The 20,267-nt window shown below is 43.5% G+C and overlaps 1 protein-coding gene across 1 annotated transcript in view; it reads left to right on the forward strand.

Moving 5' to 3' along the window:
• Positions 1-19,234, forward strand: part of matn4 (matrilin 4) — a 161,131-nt gene extending 141,897 nt beyond the window's left edge. Inside the window, exons 8-12 of the mRNA XM_060919279.1 lie at positions 7,461-7,583; positions 7,783-8,196; positions 8,927-9,079; positions 9,407-9,511; positions 19,176-19,234. Coding sequence (XP_060775262.1) covers positions 7,461-7,583; positions 7,783-8,196; positions 8,927-9,079; positions 9,407-9,511; positions 19,176-19,234 — 854 coding nt within the window. The remainder of the gene's footprint in view (positions 1-7,460; positions 7,584-7,782; positions 8,197-8,926; positions 9,080-9,406; positions 9,512-19,175) is intronic.
• The last annotated feature ends 1,033 nt before the right edge of the window (positions 19,235-20,267 follow it).

A 20,267-nucleotide genomic window follows, 5' to 3' on the forward strand; every position in this document is an offset into this window, starting at 1 on the left:
AGGTCTGCAGGCATGGTAGGAAAGCTGAGCATTTCCATTATCAGCATCCCCTTAAGGAGGTGGGGATTCTGATCCATATTCCTGACATGCTTTGGGCTTCCCTTGAATGAGCAGGAATATAAAGAGTAGCAATGAGTATTCAAGGATTGAATGTTGTGGATTTCATTAGGCCATTAGATTGATCTGCATGAGGGTATAAATTTGTGTTAAACCCAGACCAACTTAGTGGACTATGCAATGGGATACCCAGAAGTAATGCTTCTGTGACATTTTTGCATGCAGTGTTGCGGAAGCACTCTTCTACATTAGAATCCTGAAAAAAAATTCCTGATTGATCAAGGCACAACTTGATGACACAAAAAATTGGGAGAGGTGGCTGGAGCCCTTCTTATTTGGAGTATGAGAGGTCTTGCAAGCCTCCATAGAATTCTCCCCATTTGAATTTTTGTGTGGTCACAAGTCTCATGGGATCTTGGACATCATTAGGGAAAACTGGGATAAGGGGCATTCTATGAGTGGAAAAAAAATCTGTAAATTCTTGACCTGAGAGCACAATTCCACCCGTCATCAGCTGTCCAACGCTAGTGATGATGACTGCTTCATTAGGATGCACAGAAAGGCAGATGGGCTGTGAGGCCTGCACTAGAGCAACAGAGTCATCTGCAGTGGTGGCATGAATGGCCTGGTTGAGCTGCTATGGAATGTCTGGTTTTGTGAGCTCTCATATACTCCCTTTGATGCTTGTCTTCAATTGTGGACACTGAGCTCTTAACTATGCTTCGCCATCTTGCTCTATCCGAGGCATCCTTTTCCTACATCTGATCGATAACTCCGGCATTCTTCATGTTCCTCTTCAAGACATCTTTGTACCTCAGTTTCTGTCCCCCTTGTCTCCTCTTTCCTTGGCTCAGTTCTCTGTAGAAAACAGCTTTGGGTATTTGTGTGTCAGGCATGCACCAGATGTGTCCAGCCCAATGAAGTTGGGAGGCTGTGATAAGGATTTCTACTGTTTTGGCTCACCTGAGGACTACTACATTGGGGACCTTGTCCTGCCATCTTATTTTGAGGATTTGACGCAGGTGTCAAAGCTGTAGCCTGGTCAGTTTCTTGAAATGTTTATGGTAGAGCGTCATGCATTCGGTGGCATAAGGCAGAGATGATAAGACTGCAGCATTGTACACATTCAACTTGGTGTTTCTCTTGATGTCATAGTGTGACTATAGTTGCTTTTTTAATGCACTGAAGGTTTTGGTGGCAGCTTGAATCTGGCAGTCTACCTCCAAGTCTGATGAGTTTGTGTTGGTAATTGCACTGCCTAAGTAGATGAAACTCTCAGAACTCCTAAGTTTTGACCAAAACAACTGTTTGACATTTTGCCTGTAGCTCTGAGTTCTGTTTTTGTGATATTGATTTTCAGTGCAAAGAGTGTTGCAGCTGTGGCAAAGCGATCAATGATTTCCTGCATGTCATCCAAATCTGTTGCTACAAATGCAGAGTCGTCTGAATACAGCAGTTCTTGCACACATATTTGCTGAGTTTTGGTTGAGGACATGAGTCTGGCAAGATTGAAGAGTTTGCCTTCCAGTCGAATCATGATGTGGACTCCTTTATCTAGGTTAGTGCCCATAGTCTCTAGGACTGCTGTAAGGTAGAGTATAAACAATGTCCGGGCAAGAACACATCCATGTTTGACACCATGATTGACAGGAAAAGCTTTACTAATGTCTCCTCTGTTCGAAACCTTCCCAGACATGTTCTCATGGAAGAGTTTAATGAGCTGTACAGAGGCGGACAAAGTACCCAACTTCATTACTTAAGTCAAAGTACAGATCCCACTGGTCAAATGTTACTCCGATACAAGTGAGAGTTGTACAGTCAAATTTTTACTTAAGTTAAAGTACAGAAGTACTTGCTTTTAAAAATACTTAAACATTAAAAGTACATTTTCTGTCAGTGCATTGTTGTATTATTGCCATAACACTTACAAAACCTAATGCCTCTGAAGCAACCGACTGGATTTATTTGCAAAATGAATGCATGCTGTGCCATCATGGTGGTTTAATGTTAAGCTAGCTCATCAGTGAAACTCCACCTGACATGCTAGCAAACTCTTTTCAAACTCGAAATCATATTGGTTAGCTAATGTTACTAGAAAAGAAAGATTTCTACATTCTGTTTATTTGGCAAGATTATGCTAAAACATATTTCTGAAAGGACTTCAGATAAGTTAATGTTATTCATGTTAGCATCACTGTTTTTACATGCTAACTAACAGTGTCCAAGTTAACTAGCTATGTGTTAATGTTAGCTGTGGACAAGGCTGTGGCAACTTGGTGGGCAAAGCCATAGAAAGTCATTTGACTAACCAGACTGCATAGCTATTGTAATGTTATCGCAAGCTCTAAAGCACAGACAACTTCACTGCAAGCTTTCTCTTGGAATAAAATATTTACATACCTCAATATGCTTCCACAGGTTGGATAGCGAGTTTTTGTAGGCCGTGATGTGGTTCATTTTAGGCAACCAAAACAAACAATTAAAAAAAACCCGAATCTTTAATCCTTTGAGAAAACTGAAACATGAGTTCTAGCTATAGCCATGGGTGCGTGCATTCCCCAGAAGAACCACCTCCTTCCATTCGGCCATCAACTGATCGTGTTAAATAATGCTGCTGAGAAATCATTGAACTTGATTTTATCCAGTCTATGGATGTGACGTGACCCTAGTGATTACTGATAGGCTCTCAGTGTCACCTGCAAAAAAAAAAAACAATCAAATTTTAGAAAGGAAAAGAAAAAAGCATCCAGTTTCTAAGCTGCCTCACAGTAACGAGTAACAAGGACCTTCATAGAAATGTAGTGGAGTAAAAAGTACAATATTTGTCTTTCAAATATAGTGAAGTTAAAGTCATAAGTTTCCAAAAAATATAATACTCAAGTAAAGTACAGATACTCAAAAAGTGTACTTAAGTACAATACTCAAGTAAATGTACTTTGTTACTGTCCACCTCTGGAGCTGTATCAGTCTTTCCAGGCTGTCATACACTTCTAGCATCTTCCAAAATGTCTTTTAGTCAGTGGTGTTAAAGGCCTTTGAGAAGTCTACAAAAACCATGTACAGAAGTTGATGTTGCTCGATGGCTTTCTGTTGAAGTTGTCTCAGGGTAAAGATCATATCTGAGGTAGAGCTGCCAGCCCTGAAACCACACTGACTTTCTGGAAGTACATCATCTGAGATATTTTTAATTTGGTTTAGAATGACCCTGGCCAGAATCTAACCTGCAGTGGAAAGCAGTGATATGCCATGGTGGTTTCCGTATTCGCTCCTTTCTCCTTTCTTTTTGGAGATGGTCACAATTAGTGCATCTTTGAAGTATTGGGGAAGACACATGTTCTCCCAACATGCATTGTACAGTTTTAAGAGTGCAGGTGTTAGGCTGGGGCTGCCTCGCTTTAACACATCAGCTGGGATGCCATCTTGGCCGGATGCTTTGCCACATATAGTATCCTTGAGTGCTTTCTCAAGCTCATCTGATGTGATGGGTACACACAGATCTTCTCTTGTTGGTCTCCTCTCAAGCCAGTGACATGCCTCAGGATTGGCTGACCCTTGCTGATTTAGGAGATTAGAGAAATGCTCCTTCCACCTTCTTTTTATGTCTTCCAAATTTGTGTGGAGTATACTTCCTTCAGCACTTTTCACTGGTGCCACTACATTGCTTCTTGGTCTTCAGTCTGGCAAATAATCCATGGTAGTCCTTCCTGTTTGCCAGTTCCTGTAGTTCCACAGCTTTCTTGCACCACCATCTGTCTTTCATGGCTCTTATTTCTCATTGCACTTTCACTTTAATATCTTTGAAAGCTTTCATGCTTCTATCAGAGTTCTCTTTTAGATGTAGGTTATAAGGGGCGGCACGGTGGTGTAGTGGTTAGCGCTGTCGCCTCACAGCAAGAAGGTCCTGGGTTCGAGCCCCGGGGCCGGCGAGGGCCTTTCTGTGTGGAGTTTGCATGTTCTCTCCGTGTCCGCGTGGGTTTCCTCCGGGTGCTCCGGTTTCCCCCACAGTCCAAAGACATGCAGGTTAGGTTAACTGGTGACTCTAAATTGACCGTAGGTGTGAATGTGAGTGTGAATGGATGTCTGTGTCTATGTGTTAGCCCTGTGATGACCTGGCGACTTGTCCAGGGTGTACCCCGCCTTTCGCCCGTAGTCAGCTGGGATAGGCTCCAGCTTGCTTGCGACCCTGTAGAAGGATAAAGCGGCTAGAGATAATGAGATGAGATGTAGATTATAAATTTTGCGTTTTTCTTCTAACAACGCTTGGATAGAATCAGCCTGTTCTTGAAACCAGTCTGGTGTACTTTTCTTCTGCTCTCCAAGTATATCACTTGCAGTTGTGTACACAATATCTTTCAGCCATTGCTAAATGTCCTCAACATTTTCTGTGTCTTCTTGATTAGGGGTGTTTTCCTGTAGAACAGTTGTAATAGCTATTTTGAGTTTGCACTGTGTCTCATCATTCTTCAACTTGTCTATGCCTAATTTCTTATTTGTTGTGGAGGCTGCTCCCTTGCATCCAAAGAATACAAGTCTGAGTCTTAGCTTTGATTAGACCATATCATGGTCTGTTAATCATTCAGCTTCTCACATTACCTTTGTTGATGGAATCTTTCATGTTGGATCTGCAATTCATGACATAATGAAGATGTACTTGTTTAAATCTTGGGTGGCACTAGGTAAAGTTATTTTTGTCTGGTTGACGAAAGTAGGTATTAGTGATGCATAATTCATGTTGAGAACAAAAGTTGAGCATGAGTTCACCATTTGCATTCCTATTTCCCTTGCCAAATTTCCCAAGAGTACATTTGTATGTTACGTGATCATTCCCTACTCTTGCATTGAAATCTCCCAGGAGCAGGAGCTTCTCTACTTGTAGTACCCCTGTTTACCACAGCAAGTAATTCATGATAGAAGGCTTCTTTTTCTTCATTGGGATAGGTGATGGTAGGTGCATACACATTGATCAGGTTTAGGTAGTGATTATTCCCTGTGGGTACACATAAACTTATGATTTGCTCAGATATTCCAACTAGTAGTGATAGCAGTTTGCCAGCTATCTTATTTGAGATGGCAAAAGCAACTCCTGCACTTTTTCTTCTGTCTATATTCCCACTCCAGAAGAAGGTGTATTTGCTTTCTTGTACTTGTCCTTGGACTTCAAGCCTTGTTTCTTGGAGTGCAGCAATGTCGATGATGTAGCGATCTAGTTCCTTCGCAATCAGAGCTGTTCTACACTCAGATCTCTCATCCTTGTTCAACATGGTGTGGACATTCCAAGTCCCAACTATCAATTTCATATTCTTCATCTTTCTACTGCTATTATGGAGACCTGTTGGCCATAGTGAGCCAGCCAGATAAGGACTGGATAAGCTTTTTTTTTTACCCCACGTTTTCTAGGGGCTTCCCCTTCCAGGACAGGCAGTGTTCTCCCTAAATAGGGTTGCCTGGACACCTGCAATGCTGCCTCAGCCCACTGTTACCCAGAGCTTCAGCTAGGCTGCGACCATCAAATTACTGCCATCACATTTATTCCATCACCACAGGGTTTTCCTATTTTCCTGTCTTAATGAAGTGCCTTGTACAGTAAGGTAAGACAAATGATGTTGTGCCCCCATTGTGTTGTCTCTCTGGACCTCTAGACTTGATGCCAAGTGGTGTCCAAAAAGTGCCACAGACCTGACGGATATGGAAATTGCCCCACAATGACAACTGACTTGCCGAGTGATGCCATCCGTTGGCCATTTCAGTGGCTCTTCCACATGCCATCTGGTGGTGTGCCATTGACCCTGTTGGGTTCATCTGCCACATTGCACCGAAAAGCACCCTGCTGCCAGTGCCTTATTGGTGATGTACTATTTAACCCATAGCTGGAACCCAGACAGGTGCTACCACTCCAGGTCAGAGCGGACCTGGGAGCAATGATGATTAAGGGGTAACTCCAATTTCCCCAATACTCAAGTCCTCCCGAAACTGAGACTCACCACCAGTTGCAGTTTAAAGTCATACTCAAGACTATAAATGACAGTATAATGCATTATGGATAGAAATAAAGAAGAGAATTGGCTAGAATAGAATAAATTTGGAGAGAATAGAATGGGGGCGGCACGGTGGTGTAGTGGTTAGCGCTGTCGCCTCACAGTAAGAAGATCCGGGTTTGAGCCCCGTGGCCGGCGAGGGCCTTTCTGTGCAGAGTTTGCATGTTGTCCACGTGGGTTTTCTCCGGGTGCTCCAGTTTCCCCCACAGTCCAAAGACATGCAGGTTAGGTTAACTGGTGACTCTAAGTTGACTGTAGGTGTGAATGGTTGTCTGTGTCTATGTGTCAGCCCTGTGATGACCTGGCGACTTGTCCAGGGTGTACCCCGCCTTTCGCCCGTAGTCAGCTGGGATAGGCTCCAGCTTGCCTGCGACCCTGTAGAACAGGATAAAGCGGCTAGAGATAATGAGATGAGATGAGATGAGATGAGGATACATTAAGATAGAACATAAAAAATAGAATGCATGGTCACAGAACAGGTGAGCACATCCAGGCTGGACAAACTGATCAGGCGGGCCGGCTCTGTGGTCGGCATGAAGCTGGAGTCTCTGGTGATGGTGTCAGAGAAGAGGTCTATGGACAAACTATTGAACATCATGGATGATACCAGTCACCCTCTGCACACCATCATCAGCAACCAGCGGAGCCTGTTCAGTGACAGAATGCTCCTTCCCAAGTGCAGGACGAACAGACTCAAAAACCCCTTTGTCCCTCATGCCATCAGACTGTACAATTCCTCTCTGGGGGGGAGGAGGGGTAACAGGAGGACAGAGGATGGGAAGGAGCAGTAGCCTAGCCTAACAATAAGCAATACCAGACAATGTGCAATATAATGTGCAATATAAAGTGCAATATCTTTCCTGCTCCCCCCCACACACACTTACCCTAACCCCACTTCTGCCCCCTTTCCCTCCTCCCCCCTTCCTCTCTTCCCCATATCTTATTCTTTTATATTTGTATATGTAAGTACTTAATTTATTTTAATTTATCTAGAAGTTTTCTCTATTTCTTTTCTCTGTTTATCTGTAATGATGCTGCTGGAATCTTAATTTCCCTGAGGGAACCCTCCCAAAGGGTTCAATAAAGTTTTATCTTATCTCATCTTAACATGACAAAAAAGTAATATAGGATAGACAATTAGGACAATATAATGGAGTACAGTGTGTTGCAAAAGTATTCATCCACCTTTGTGTTTGTCCAGTTTTGTTGCATTACAAGCTGGAATTAAAATGGATTTTTTGGAAGTTAGCACCATTTGATTTACACAACATGCCTACAGCTTTAAAGGTGAAAATTGTTTTATTGTGACACAAACAATAATTAAGATTAAAAAACAAATACACTTTTTTTTTTGTTTCGTTTTTCTAGTGTACAACCTGTGTAATATAGTAGAGCATGGCTGTCAGCACCAGTGTGTGAATACACCAGGATCATACCACTGTATCTGCTCCAAGGGCCATCTACTACAAGAAGATGGAAGGAGCTGTGGAAGTATTCAATGCATACAACAAATAAATATCCCAGCAAAATATTTTACTCTCCCTGTTTAGACCCGGTTTGATTTAAATAAAGCAGCCTAGGGACAGTCCTTCAGAACAATATACAAAATTGATATAGAGAAGCTTTTATTCTTTTTTTTTTATCTTTTTTGTCTTTTTATCATTTAAAATATACATTCTCTCAATTTTAGGCTGTGGGTCAGCCAACATTGACCTGGTTCTCCTGATTGATGGCTCTAAGAGTGTGCGGCCACAAAACTTTGAACTTGTCAAGCAATTTGTCAACCAGGTTGTGGACCAACTCGATATCTCTGCTCATGGGACACATGTGGGCCTTGTCCAGTACTCCAGCCAGGTGAGGACAGAGTTCCCACTAAGTATGTACAAGAGCAAGGAAGAAGTCAAGGCAGCTGTGATGAAAGTAGCCTACATGGAGAAAGGAACCATGACGGGGCTAGCACTAAAACACATGGTGCAGGATAGCTTCTCTGAGGCTGAGGGTGCCCGTGCTGCCTCAAAAAACATACCCCGTGTTGGGCTGGTGTTTACTGATGGACGTTCTCAGGATGACATAACAGAGTGGGCCAGGAAGGCCAAGGAAGCAGGTGAGCTGCAGCCAAAAATTGCAAAGTACAGAGATGTTAATTTTAATCTGTGTTAATCACATTACACAGATTAACTATTGTCGGGTTAAAGTGTTTGTACTTTCAACACTCATGAAGTATGCAATAAAATAAGTGTCCTGTGCAACTTCCAATGCACAAATAACACACCCAACATTGTGTCCAAACACTTCATTTGCCCCAACAGATAGATCCTATCTCTGCTGCTAAAATAGAATGACATTCACGATCATATCCCTGTGTGCACTGCCTCTTTCTCATTAGCATATTTTGCACAGTGTCATGAAGATATGTCAGTGCATGTCACTGTGTCAACGCAAATATTTTGTCACCTTTAATGACTATTGGAACCAATAGGCTACTGTGGGTATATGAGGGCCATACTAAGCTCAGGGTGGCCTGAGCTTGCATAGTTTGCTCATAGAGGTCAAGGCAAAATCACAGATTCAAACTCAAATGTGGTATTTGGTGCAATTGGCCACCACTGCTCAATTACCATTCTAGGCAGTTGCCAATGTGGATGTGTCAGCCCTGTTTGAAAGGCTAATGAAGTACTAATGTTATTGCAAGGCATCAAGACAAATGAGTCCAGATACACCGACTCAACACTAGTACAAATATCTTCATAAAACTTCACAGTGTCACACGTTTATTTTTCACTATTTGTGGTTAGATATGAATCTTGAAGAGATATATCTATGGTGTTTTACAGGAATTACAATGTATGCTGTCGGTGTGGGCAAAGCTGTAGAGGATGAGCTGAGAGAGATTGCCTCTAAGCCAGTGGAGAAACATTTTTTCTACACCTCTGACTTCACTGCCATTAACCAGATTGCAGAGAACATTAAACTCAATATCTGTCCAGGTATATGGGAAAAGAGAAAATTTGTCTCTGAAACAGAGAAAATGAGAGCAACATAAATACACCTTTGAAACCACACAGAGTGAGACGTGGCCAAGAGCCGTCACTGTTGATAAATTATTCTATACCACCATCTAGAGGGCATAGTTTGTTACTAACACACAGGGAAATGAACACATTTGCACTTGATATAAGTTTAAAAATCAAAATTCGAATATTTCAATATCAAAGCTACTGAAAATTGGTATATATTCTCCTTTTCCTTCCTTCCTTCCTTCCTTCCTTCCTTCCTTCCTTCCTTCCTTCCTTTCTTTCTTTCTTTCTTTGCAGAGGAGGGTCAGGGTGAAATAGAGGTGAACGATCCTTGTGCCTGTAATCGTCTTGTGGAGTTCCAGCAGGCTACCATGGTCATGCTGAACGAGCTCAACCAGAAACATATCCTTGATAGTTCTGTGTCAAAGCAACTAAAATATTTTACAACACTCTACTTTCACATGCGATAGGAAGTAAGAGTAGAATAAAATTTGTGTGTGTGTGTGTGTGTGTGTGTGTGCATGAGAGAGAGAGAGAGAGAGAGAGAGAGAGAGAGAAACTGCTGGTTATACAGCATTTTTAACATTGTCCAGCTCATTTAAGCAAAAGACTCTTCTATAAAGAAGTCTAATATGACTTTCTGATTCTGTAATAGTGTTTTACCACCAGACATTGCAGTTTGGCATGTTGGTATGCTTACTAATTCGTTAGTATTGATGAGTACAACAATCACCCCTACATTTTGTGTGACATAAGGCAAAAACACAATACTTTTTATTTATATCTCTTTTATGCTTTTATTATTGAAGAATTACATGTAATTGATATTTCTTTTGGAAAAATTAAAATATTTGCAATATTTGGCTAACTATTGAAACTTTTAGTTTTACACCCTGTAGCAACTTTATGATAGTGGGCAATGCACGCTGCAATTCAAGGTGTGCTTTAATTTTATTAACACTTTTCAGTGACTTTGACAACCATGTAGGCACACTATACACACACACAGACACGACAGGGTAACAAAGCTCTCTCTCCCATTACTAGCTATCTGAAAGACACGCAGAGACACACATTAATAGACAGCCAGTAATTAGACACAGGCGTACCTCATCACATGTCTGCTGGTTCAACCTGACTCCTCGCCGTTCACAGCTGATGCTTGACCACACCCTCACTGCCACATACCCCCGCTGCCCGACTCAGGCTGGGGAGCCATCCAGCCTGCAGCAGACTCCCCCTCTGGGTGGGTGAGGTAATCCACCATCTGTGCCCCCCTGGCCTGTGGACCACCTCCAAAAGGGCTGAATATGCTTTGTTCATTGAAGTTAACAAATTTTCCTAAAGATTTCTTGGCCCTGGACTTTTTTACATGATCACCAAATGCGAGAAATTTAAAAGCTCTAAATGCAGCTATTTTTTCATTCAAGTTGGACTGTTTTATTTCACTTATTCCAAACAATATATTGGATGTAAGAGCCTTTAGCGTCTTCACCTCTTTTTCTTCTGGTGTTGTCAAGCCTCTGTGGTTGGAGAGAATTTTCTGCATTCTGGGATTGTTTAAAAGGTTTTGGATGATATCTGCTTTTTTGCTAGGTGTAGCAGGATGTTTTCCTTTGACTTTATCAAAGTCATGTTTTTTGGATTTCCAATTTGGAAATCCACCGTCCATGTGTCCTTGAGCCAACTGTTTCCAAGCTTGATATTGTTGCCTTCATTCTCTGTATTTTCTGACTCTTTCTCTGGTCTGCTCTTTAATCTTTTCTCTACTTCTCTTGTTTTCTTCTTGGGCAGTTTTTAGGGCCTGAGCACTAGAGGTGCAAGACCTCTGGTGTCCACCAGAGGTGGCTGCACTGGAGGTGCAAGGCCCTATTGTTTTCGTACAGATTCTTTATTATGAGGGCCCGAGCACCAGAGGTGCAAGGCCTCTGGTCTCCACCGGAGGCTGCTGCACCAGAGGTGCAAGGCCCTATGGTTTTCCGACAGACCTCATCTCATCTCTAGCTGCTTTATCCTGTTCTACAGGGTCGCAGGCAAGCTGGAGCCTATCCCAGCTGACTATGGGCGAGAGGCGGGGTACACCCTGGACAAGTCGCCAGGTCATCACAGGGCTGACACATAGACACAGACAACCATTCACACTCACATTCACACCTACGGTCAATTTAGAGTCACCAGTTAACCTAACCTGCATGTCTTTGGACTGTGGGGGAAACCGGAGCACCCGGAGGAAACCCATGCGGACATGGGGAGAACATGCAGACTCCACACAAAAAGGCCCTCGTCAGCCACGAGGCTCGAACCCGTACCTTCTTGCTGTGAGGCGACAGTGCTAACCACTACCCCACCGTTCCGCCCACAAACAGGAAATGTGTCATAAATTCACCATGCATTACCTGATAATGCTCAAACTTCACAGGTTATAGGGTATCATAGCTTTGATGATATCCACATGCCCAAAGTGACCCTTTGGTATAGCCCCACCATTTGGACCTGGACAGTAATGACTCCATTGCCTAAGAACTCATCACTGTCGGCGCACACATTAGGTACCCAGTTGTTTGTCTCACATCTCAGATGCGTGTGCCTTGTTTGATGAAAATGTGTGACAGGTTGTGGAACCGGAGGTGCAAGGGCCCCTCATTGCTGCTTGCGGCTATGTTTCTTCTTTCTTTTACTTGCTCTTTGAGATCACATTTCTTCAAATCATGTCTGGTTCGTGGCAGCTGCTTTGACAGTTCCTGCTTTACTTGACATTATTTCTTGACTTGCTCAGTTTTTTTTCCTCATGATTTTTAAGTTAATATTCTCTATCTCTCACTTTTTTCTCTTTTTGTTTTCTTTTTTGGCAGCTTGTTTGCAGGAAATTGATGATGAAGCTTTTCTTATATCCATGGGCAGTTCACATAATGTGGACAAATTCTTTTTAAACAACTACAACATAAAACATCTGTTCTATGTATTGAACACCCCCCCCCCCCCCCCCCCCCCCAAGACTATAGGCAATTGCACATAATCCATTCACGAACAAAGTTCTTGAAGAAGAAGTGAACGCCGAACAAGATTTTAGATGCTATTGGAATTCAATTTCCTTGCTTAAATGTCATGTTATAATGCTCTTTATGCTTTGTAACCACAATGATTATGGCAGAAAGTGTTTAAACTTGAATATCTAGCATTAAATGATTTAAAATGGCTGAAAATCCAGGAGATGTTGGATAAACACAAGCTCAAAGCACAGGTATTAAAGTGAGTACCCTAACATGCAGGTTTGTCAGTTTATTTTCTTGTTTCCCCAGATAAAATTAGTTTATTTTGTGTATTTTTAGCATTAGAAAAAGTGCTTCTGAATTATATTTTTTCCTCATATGGAGGTTGAGAGCAAAAGATTTATTTCATATTTTCCTTTTTATGATTTCAGTTACTGCCCATCAGATCGACACACACAGATTTTATTAAATTTTAAATTTGAGAATGGCAACTTAGGTTTTTCATTTTTACAATATTTTCTGAAGGGGTGAGTGTTAGTGACATCTTGCATATATGTTTCATCAGAAGAAATTCTCATCTCGTCTCATTATCTCTAGCCGCTTTATCCTTCTACAGGGTCGCAGGCAAGCTGGAGCCTATCCCAGCTGACTACGGGCGAAAGGCGGGGTACACCCTGGACAAGTCGCCGGATCATCACAGGGCTGACACATAGACACAGACAACCATTCACACTCACATTCACACCTACGGTCAATTTAGAGTCGCCAGTTAACCTAACCTGCATGTCTTTGGACTGTGGGGGAAACTGGAGCACCCGGAGGAAACCCACGCGGACACGGGGAGAACATGCAAACTCCGCACAGAAAGGCCCTCACCGGCCACGGGGCTCGAACCCGGACCTTCTTGCTGTGAGGCGACGGCGCTAACCACTACACCACCGTGCCGCTCAGAAGAAATTATTAAAAATAAATAACCATTGTTCATAAAATTTGTGTGTCTTTATTGGATAATAATCTTTGTATGTGCTGTATATTATAAGTTTTCCTTTCATATTTAATGAGATATAACTTTTGCACAATTGTTTTTAATTCCACGTCGCTGTGAATCTAATGTGTTACGCAAACATTTTAGCGTTTTTATTTAAAATGCGATTTTTTCCCCCTCAAATTCGTAACATCATAAATTCTGTTTTCTTTGTGCCATTTTATAACATGGTTGTTAAGCTGCAATTATTTTTAAATATAATATTTAAATAAGATTAATTTAATTCTGATTGAGATATCTGAAGAGGCTACGATATTAGCAACATGGTGGGGTGATTGTACAACTCATCTATTAAGAATATTATACAATACCCTGGTTAAGTACCAGTGTCCATTTCCCAGTGCATAGTGTAAGTAGCAGTTATCATTGTGATTTCAGTTTCTTCTTTTTTTGTGACATCATTTAACTGTAACTCTTGGAGCACTGCTTACAGCAAATGCTGGAACTAGCTGGCTCTGCTCCCGTGACCAGATGAAACTTTCTCAGTTTTCCATCATACATAATGAGAATGTTGTCAGACACTGATGGCAGTATGATGATGTCTGGTAGAACAAATGATGGTAGCTAGCTAGATTTGAGAAGGTTCTTTGGTGATTACATTTGATCACTCAATGACTGCATTATTTCTAGCCCACATATCCTTTTATAGGATAGTGGGATCATTAATTTATTGTAACAGTCCCTGATGTGGGTGGAGCGCAGAAGCACGGCAGGTGGGAGTTGATGTTCACACATACACTTTTTGTTTTTCTTATTTTCTTTGCTTTTCAGCTTTACTCACACACAGTCACGCAGGCAACACACACACGTGTTCTGGTCAGGAGAGCCCCCATTCTCTGCTGTCCCCCTCCTTTTATGCTCCACCATCCCTGCAACAAACACACACACGTTAATTGACAACAGGTGTAATGACTTGGCCACTCACTTTCCCCGACACCGCCCTCCATTCATAAACTGACGCTTGGCCATGCCCCCACTGCCACATACCCCCATCGCCCAACTCAGGCCGGGGAGCCGTCCAGCCTGCAGCGGACTACACCCCCCCACACCCTCCACCTTCTGGGACAAAACGACCCCCAACCCCCTGTCTGATGTGTCTGTCTGTAAAATGAAGGGGAGAGAGAAGTCAGGGGAGTTTAAAAGTGGCTCCCTACACAGTGCAGCTTTTACCTTTGTGAAAGCCTGTTGGCACTGCTCCGTCCACTGGACTGGATCTGGTGCTCCCTTTTTAATGAGATCAGTCAGTGAGTTGGTGATATCCGAATAATTAGGTATGAACCTACGATAGTAGCCAGCCAGCCCCAAGAACTGTCTCACCCCCTTTTTGGTCTTGGGCCTCGGGCAGGCCATAATTGCTGCAGTCTTGTTAATTTGGGGATGCACCTGCCCATGACCCAAGTGGAAACCCAGATACCGTACTTCCATCCGCCCAATTGCACACTTTTTTGGGTTAGCTGTGAGACCTGCATGCCTCAGTGACTCTAGGATGGCCCTAAGGTGTTCCAGGTGCCGTTGCCAATCATTGCTATAAATGATTGTCATTCAGGTACGTGGCCGCGTAGGCAGCATGAGGATAGAGGATCTTGTCAATGAGCCGCTGGAACATAGCAGGAGTCCCAAATAACCCAAAAAGAAGAGTGACAAATTGGTGTAACCCAAATGGTGTGGAAAAGGCCATTTTCTCTCAGGATAGAGGAGTCAAGGGGATCTGCGAATATCCCTTTTTTAGATCCAGTGTCAAATAAAAGCGAGTAGCACCTAACCGATCGAGCAATTCATCAATGCGAGGCATTGGGTATGCATCAAATTTAGACACCACATTGACTTTTCTATAGTCCACACAGAACCGGACCGACCTGTCGGTCTTGGGAACCAGGAACACTGGGCTGCTCCAGTCATTGTGGGACTCCTCGATTATGCCCATTTCGAGCATGGCCTTGAGTTCATCCTGAACCACTTTTTTGTATTCGGGCAAGCGGTAAGGGCGTCTACACACCACCACCCCGGGGGCATCTCAATGTGGTGCTCTATGAGATGGGTGCAGCCGGGAAGGGATGGGAACACATTGGAAAATTCCTTCTGCAACTTGGCCACCTCCATGAGTTGTGCTGGTGAGAGGTGGTTTCCACAAGGGACTGGAGTGGTTTGATATGTTACTTTTTTTTTCCATCCAGCCCCAACTCCACCTTCTTTGGAACTACCAAAGCCAACGCCATGGGATCCCCCTCATTCCAATGTTTTAACAGGTTGAGGTAGGAGATTTGCAATGCCCCACCCCTATCCGCTCACCTCACCTCATAGTCGATGTCCACAACTTGCCATGTGACCTTGAAGGGCCCTTGCCACTTGGCGATTTAATTTGGAGCTCGACGTCGGCAATAATACGAGTACTTTGTCTTCTGGTGTGAACTTTCTAAGGCGCATGCCTCTATCGTACAGTCGGGCTTGATGTTCTTGTGCCAGCCACAAATTCTCCTGGGTTAAGTGTGTGAGGGTGTGCAGCTTTGCCTGCAGGCAAAGGTCCCGCCTCCTAATTTTCCCAAGATGCCACGTGGCTTCCGCCCATATAATAATTCAAATGAGGAAAATCCCGTGGAGGCTTGTGGGACCTCTCGTACTGCAAATGACAGGGGCTCGAGCCATCTGTCCCAATTACATGTGTCTTTACTTACAAACTTCCGAATTACATTTTTAAGTGTTTGATTAAACCTCTCTACCAAACCATCCATTTGTGGGTGATAAATGCTGGTGCGGATAGATTTAATCCCCAACAACTCATATAGCTCGCACAGTGTGCATGACATAAATGAAGTGCCTTGGTCTGTCAAGATTTCTTTCAGAATCCCAACCCGGGAGATAATACGGAAGAGTGCTTCCGCAATACTGCGTGCTGAGATATTGCGGATAGGCACCACTTCCAGATATTACATTGCATAGTCCACCAGAACTAAAATAAAGTGGTCTCCTCGTACTGACCGATCTAATGGCCCAACGAGATCCATACCAATGCTCTCGAGGGGGTCTTGATTAGAGGGAGAGGGTGCAAAGATGCTTTTGGAGTGGCCGTGGGATTTACTAGTTGGCATTCGCCGCACACCATCGACAAACATGCCCACAAATCCCTGGCCAATAGAACTGGGCCATTATTCAGGCTGGGGTTTTATCCTGCCCTAAGTGTCCGGCCATGGGATTAAAGTGAGTCGCATGGAACACGAGTTCCCTACGGCTCTTAGGGATTAACAACTGGGTTATTTGTTCACCGGTTGGAGTGTCCTGTGTCACATGATACAGTCTCTCTTTAATAATTGTGAAGTACAGGAAGACGGGTGCCGCATTTGGCTGGAGAGTTTGACCATCAATTACTCTCACTTGTTCAAACTCATGTCTGAGAGTCTCATCTCATGACTACTCTAAAAGGAAATCCTCGAGGGAATCCCTGAGAGAGGGAGGAGGGGTGGGCTGCTCCCCACTCCTTGTATCGCCCTGAAGCAGTGATGATGTGGATGGCTCTGTGACAGTTTTTCCAGTCAATGCCACACCGGGATCCCCCCCATAATGTTTTACTGTAGGACCCACTCCCTACTATGTACTCCATTAAGGTTCGAAACCCCAGCCAATCAGTTCCCAAAATCAGCAGGTGGGTGAGATGAGGATTTACCACCACCTTAATTCTATGCTTTTGGCCCCAGAATAGAATATGGACAGAAACTAGAGGATAATTGTGAATATCCCCGTGCACTGGGTAGGGAAGGGAGAGAGAGAGAGAGAGAGAGCGGGGGAAAAAGGAGAGACACCTTGTCCGCCTGCTGTCAGAACCACCTCCAGATGGTCCTCTGCCAACTCGATTACTCATTCTAGCAATGCCAGGTGATGACACTGGACCCATTCCACCAGAAGATGAATTGTTCCAGTGCCACCAGGTCAACGATCCTGTCGGTGTCGCGGTCTTCCACCAGCAGGTATCCCAGAGTTGCTGGCCAAATGCGAACGGCTGGCTGACCTCCTCCAATGTCAGCGTCTGGAAGCGCTGGCGATGTTTTTCCAGGGAACAGCCGACACTGCAGAATGGCTTTCTTCAGGTTGGCGTACATAAGCCGGCTGTCAGCAGGGAGCTGCTGCGCTGCGAGCTGCTCCTCGCCAGTCAGCAGCAGGAGGAGGCGCGCTGCTCGAGCGTCCACCCCTACATTTTGGCCACTTGCTCAAAGAGAGTGAGGAAAGTTTCCAGATTGTCATGCGGCCCCATCTTCATGAGGGTGAGGTGAGGAGGGTCTGCTGTGGTAACAGTCGAATCCCCTGCCAACACGAGCAGATGCTGGAATGCCTGGTGATCTTCCTGCTGGGCCAGCATCAAGGCTTCAAAGCATTGCTCTTGCTCCTTCCGGAGGGTGGTCAGCACTTGATGCTGGTTCTGCTGGGCGGTAGCGAGGGCATGGATGAGCTCCTTGAATGGGGAGGACTCCATGTGGTGGTTCCCTTCCATACTCCCGGGTTTTGGCATCACTATAGCAGTCCCTGATGTGGGTGGAGCACAGAAGCACGGCAGACGGGAGTTGATGTTCTCACACACACACTCTTCATTTTTCTTATTTTCTTTGCTTTTCAGCTTTACTCACACACAGTCACACATGCAACACACACACACATGTTCTGGTCAGGAGAGCCCCCCCCCCCTTCTCTGCTCTCCCCCTCCTTTTATGCTCCACCATCCCTGCAACAAACACACACACACACACACTAATTGATAACAGGTGTAAAGACTTGGCCACTCACCTTCCCCAACCCCACCCTCCATTCTGAAACTGATGCTTGGCTACGCCCCCGCTGCCACAGTTATCATATGGTGCCCTACTGCACTATCCTATGGAAAAATGTGGTCACAAAAGAGCTTTTATGGTGCAGTTCCCATACCAAGAAAATAGCAGTGATGAGTGCTTTTTGTTTCCAAAAAAGCCTTGTTTTGAGAATTGAATAAATCAAAATCTGTTCATGACAAACAAACGATTTATCATATTATTTCAAGGGACAGATGGAATATTTTCATGAATTCTGGTCAAACTACTGATTCAGCGATGACCAGTGATAGTCCTGGATACAATATTGACCTTTCAATAAAGCCTGTAATAACATGATGCAGTATTTACATTAAATATCACTGTCATACCGACATCATTCCTTTTGATGACAACCGGTGAACCTGCACCAGGGTCGTGGGCAGCCAAGCTACACTGATTTGCATGGGGCACGAAGGCTAGCCCATATGGTCCAATCCCACAGAAGAGCTACTGTAGCACAAACTGCTGAAAAAGTTAATGCTGCTAAAAGAGAAAGGTGTCTGCATTAACATTTTCTGCATGGTTGATTGGTTTTCCCTTTCTCATACATAACACACAATATCACAAAACAAGCTGTGTGGCAAATTCACACTCATGCAGACGGTGTCTGTTTAAAATGCTAAGCTATGTGCTTGCTGCCTTGACACTGACAAATCTAAAAGTCTCTTAAGGCCCTTCCTTACAAGCCTATACAAAATGGCAAACTGAAATGGGTGTGTCTGATCCCTGTCTATGGCAAAAACCATGAGAGAACTGCATGCCTGAGTGATAACTTAATCTTAGATGTACTGATGGCAAAATGACTCTGGTTACTTTGTGATTGAACCTGGGATTCCTGCCCAAAGTCTTTGTGAATCAATTTTATGACTCAGTCAACTGAACATGCAGTGTTAGTTATTTTTTCATTTTATTTTTTAATTAATTAAGTAATTAATTAAGTAAGTAATTAAGTAAGTAATTTTAATGATGGCCACATTTCAGCACATACCTTGCTATGCCTGGTATCCATTTACTGCAAATTCTACATCATTACGTGCCTTTTTTTTTTTTTTTTTAAATATCACTGCATATGTGAGCATGCACAAATGAAAGTATCCAAGTTATTCTCTTTGCCAGTAGCAGTTATTTGGGGTTTGTAGAACCACAGTTACATAGGTAACTGGCATTTTTCCACTATACTCTGTCCTTAATTGTATCACTGTCAGCAATGACTACACGATTGGAGTTTCTGGAGAAGCAGCTGCTCAGAAGGAAATGAGATTATTACATCTGCAAGACTAGAGGGTTTTTTTTTTTGTTACATAAAGTTCTGATAATATTGAACATATATACTCCATTTACACTAAGAATCACTGTGCATGACCATACCAGAACTGGAGTTCATGCTCGATGCAGTTTTCATTGTACCTTGTTTATAACTTTTGTATAGTTATTAAGAATATGTATGATCGATTTTGTATAATATTAGCAGTGCTCTATGGAGCACAGTTTATATATTCAACTCAATGTAAAGATTTTATATATTTTTTGTGTTTTGGTTCTACTAAACTGTTACAAATTTAAAGAGAAAGTACTTAGATACAGAGAGAGATGACAGGATAAAGGAAAAACCAACAGAAAGTGTCATAGTAAAGTGTCACCTCAAGCCACCAGTACAGCTTCCATGTCTTCACAAAGTTTCTGTCAGTCTTTTGAACTCAACTATATGGAAGGCACACCATTCATCCCAAAGATAATGTAGTCCCTCAATTAGTGTTTTGATAGTGGTGAAGATAGTTGGATAACACAATCTAAAATTGCCCAAAGATGTTCAGTTGAGGGGCGGCACGGTGGTGTAGTGGTTAGCGCTGTCGCCTCACAGCAAGAAGGTCCTGGGTTCGAGCCCCGGGGCCGGCGAGGGCCTTTCTGTGTGGAGTTTGCATGTTCTCCCCGTGTCCGCGTGGGTTTCCTCCGGGTGCTCCGGTTTCCCCCACAGTCCAAAGACATGCAGGTTAGGTTAACTGGTGACTCGAAATTGACCGTAGGTGTGAATGTGAGTGTGAATGGTTGTCTGTGTCTATGTGTCAGCCCTGTGATGACCTGGCGACTTGTCTGGGGTGTGCCCCGCCTTTCGCCCGTGGTCGGCTGGGATGGGCTCCAGCTTGCCTGCGACCCTGTAGAAGGATAGAGCGGCTAGAGATAATGAGATGAGATGTTCAGTTGATTTTCATACTCAAACAATTCAGTGACCCCTCATGCCCTGTAGATGGAGGACATTGTAAGCTGGGAAGAGACCACTTCCATGAGTAAAA

The sequence above is a fragment of the Neoarius graeffei genome, chromosome 4, assembly GCF_027579695.1.
Source record: "Neoarius graeffei isolate fNeoGra1 chromosome 4, fNeoGra1.pri, whole genome shotgun sequence".
In the NCBI taxonomy this organism is placed as follows: domain Eukaryota; kingdom Metazoa; phylum Chordata; class Actinopteri; order Siluriformes; family Ariidae; genus Neoarius; species Neoarius graeffei.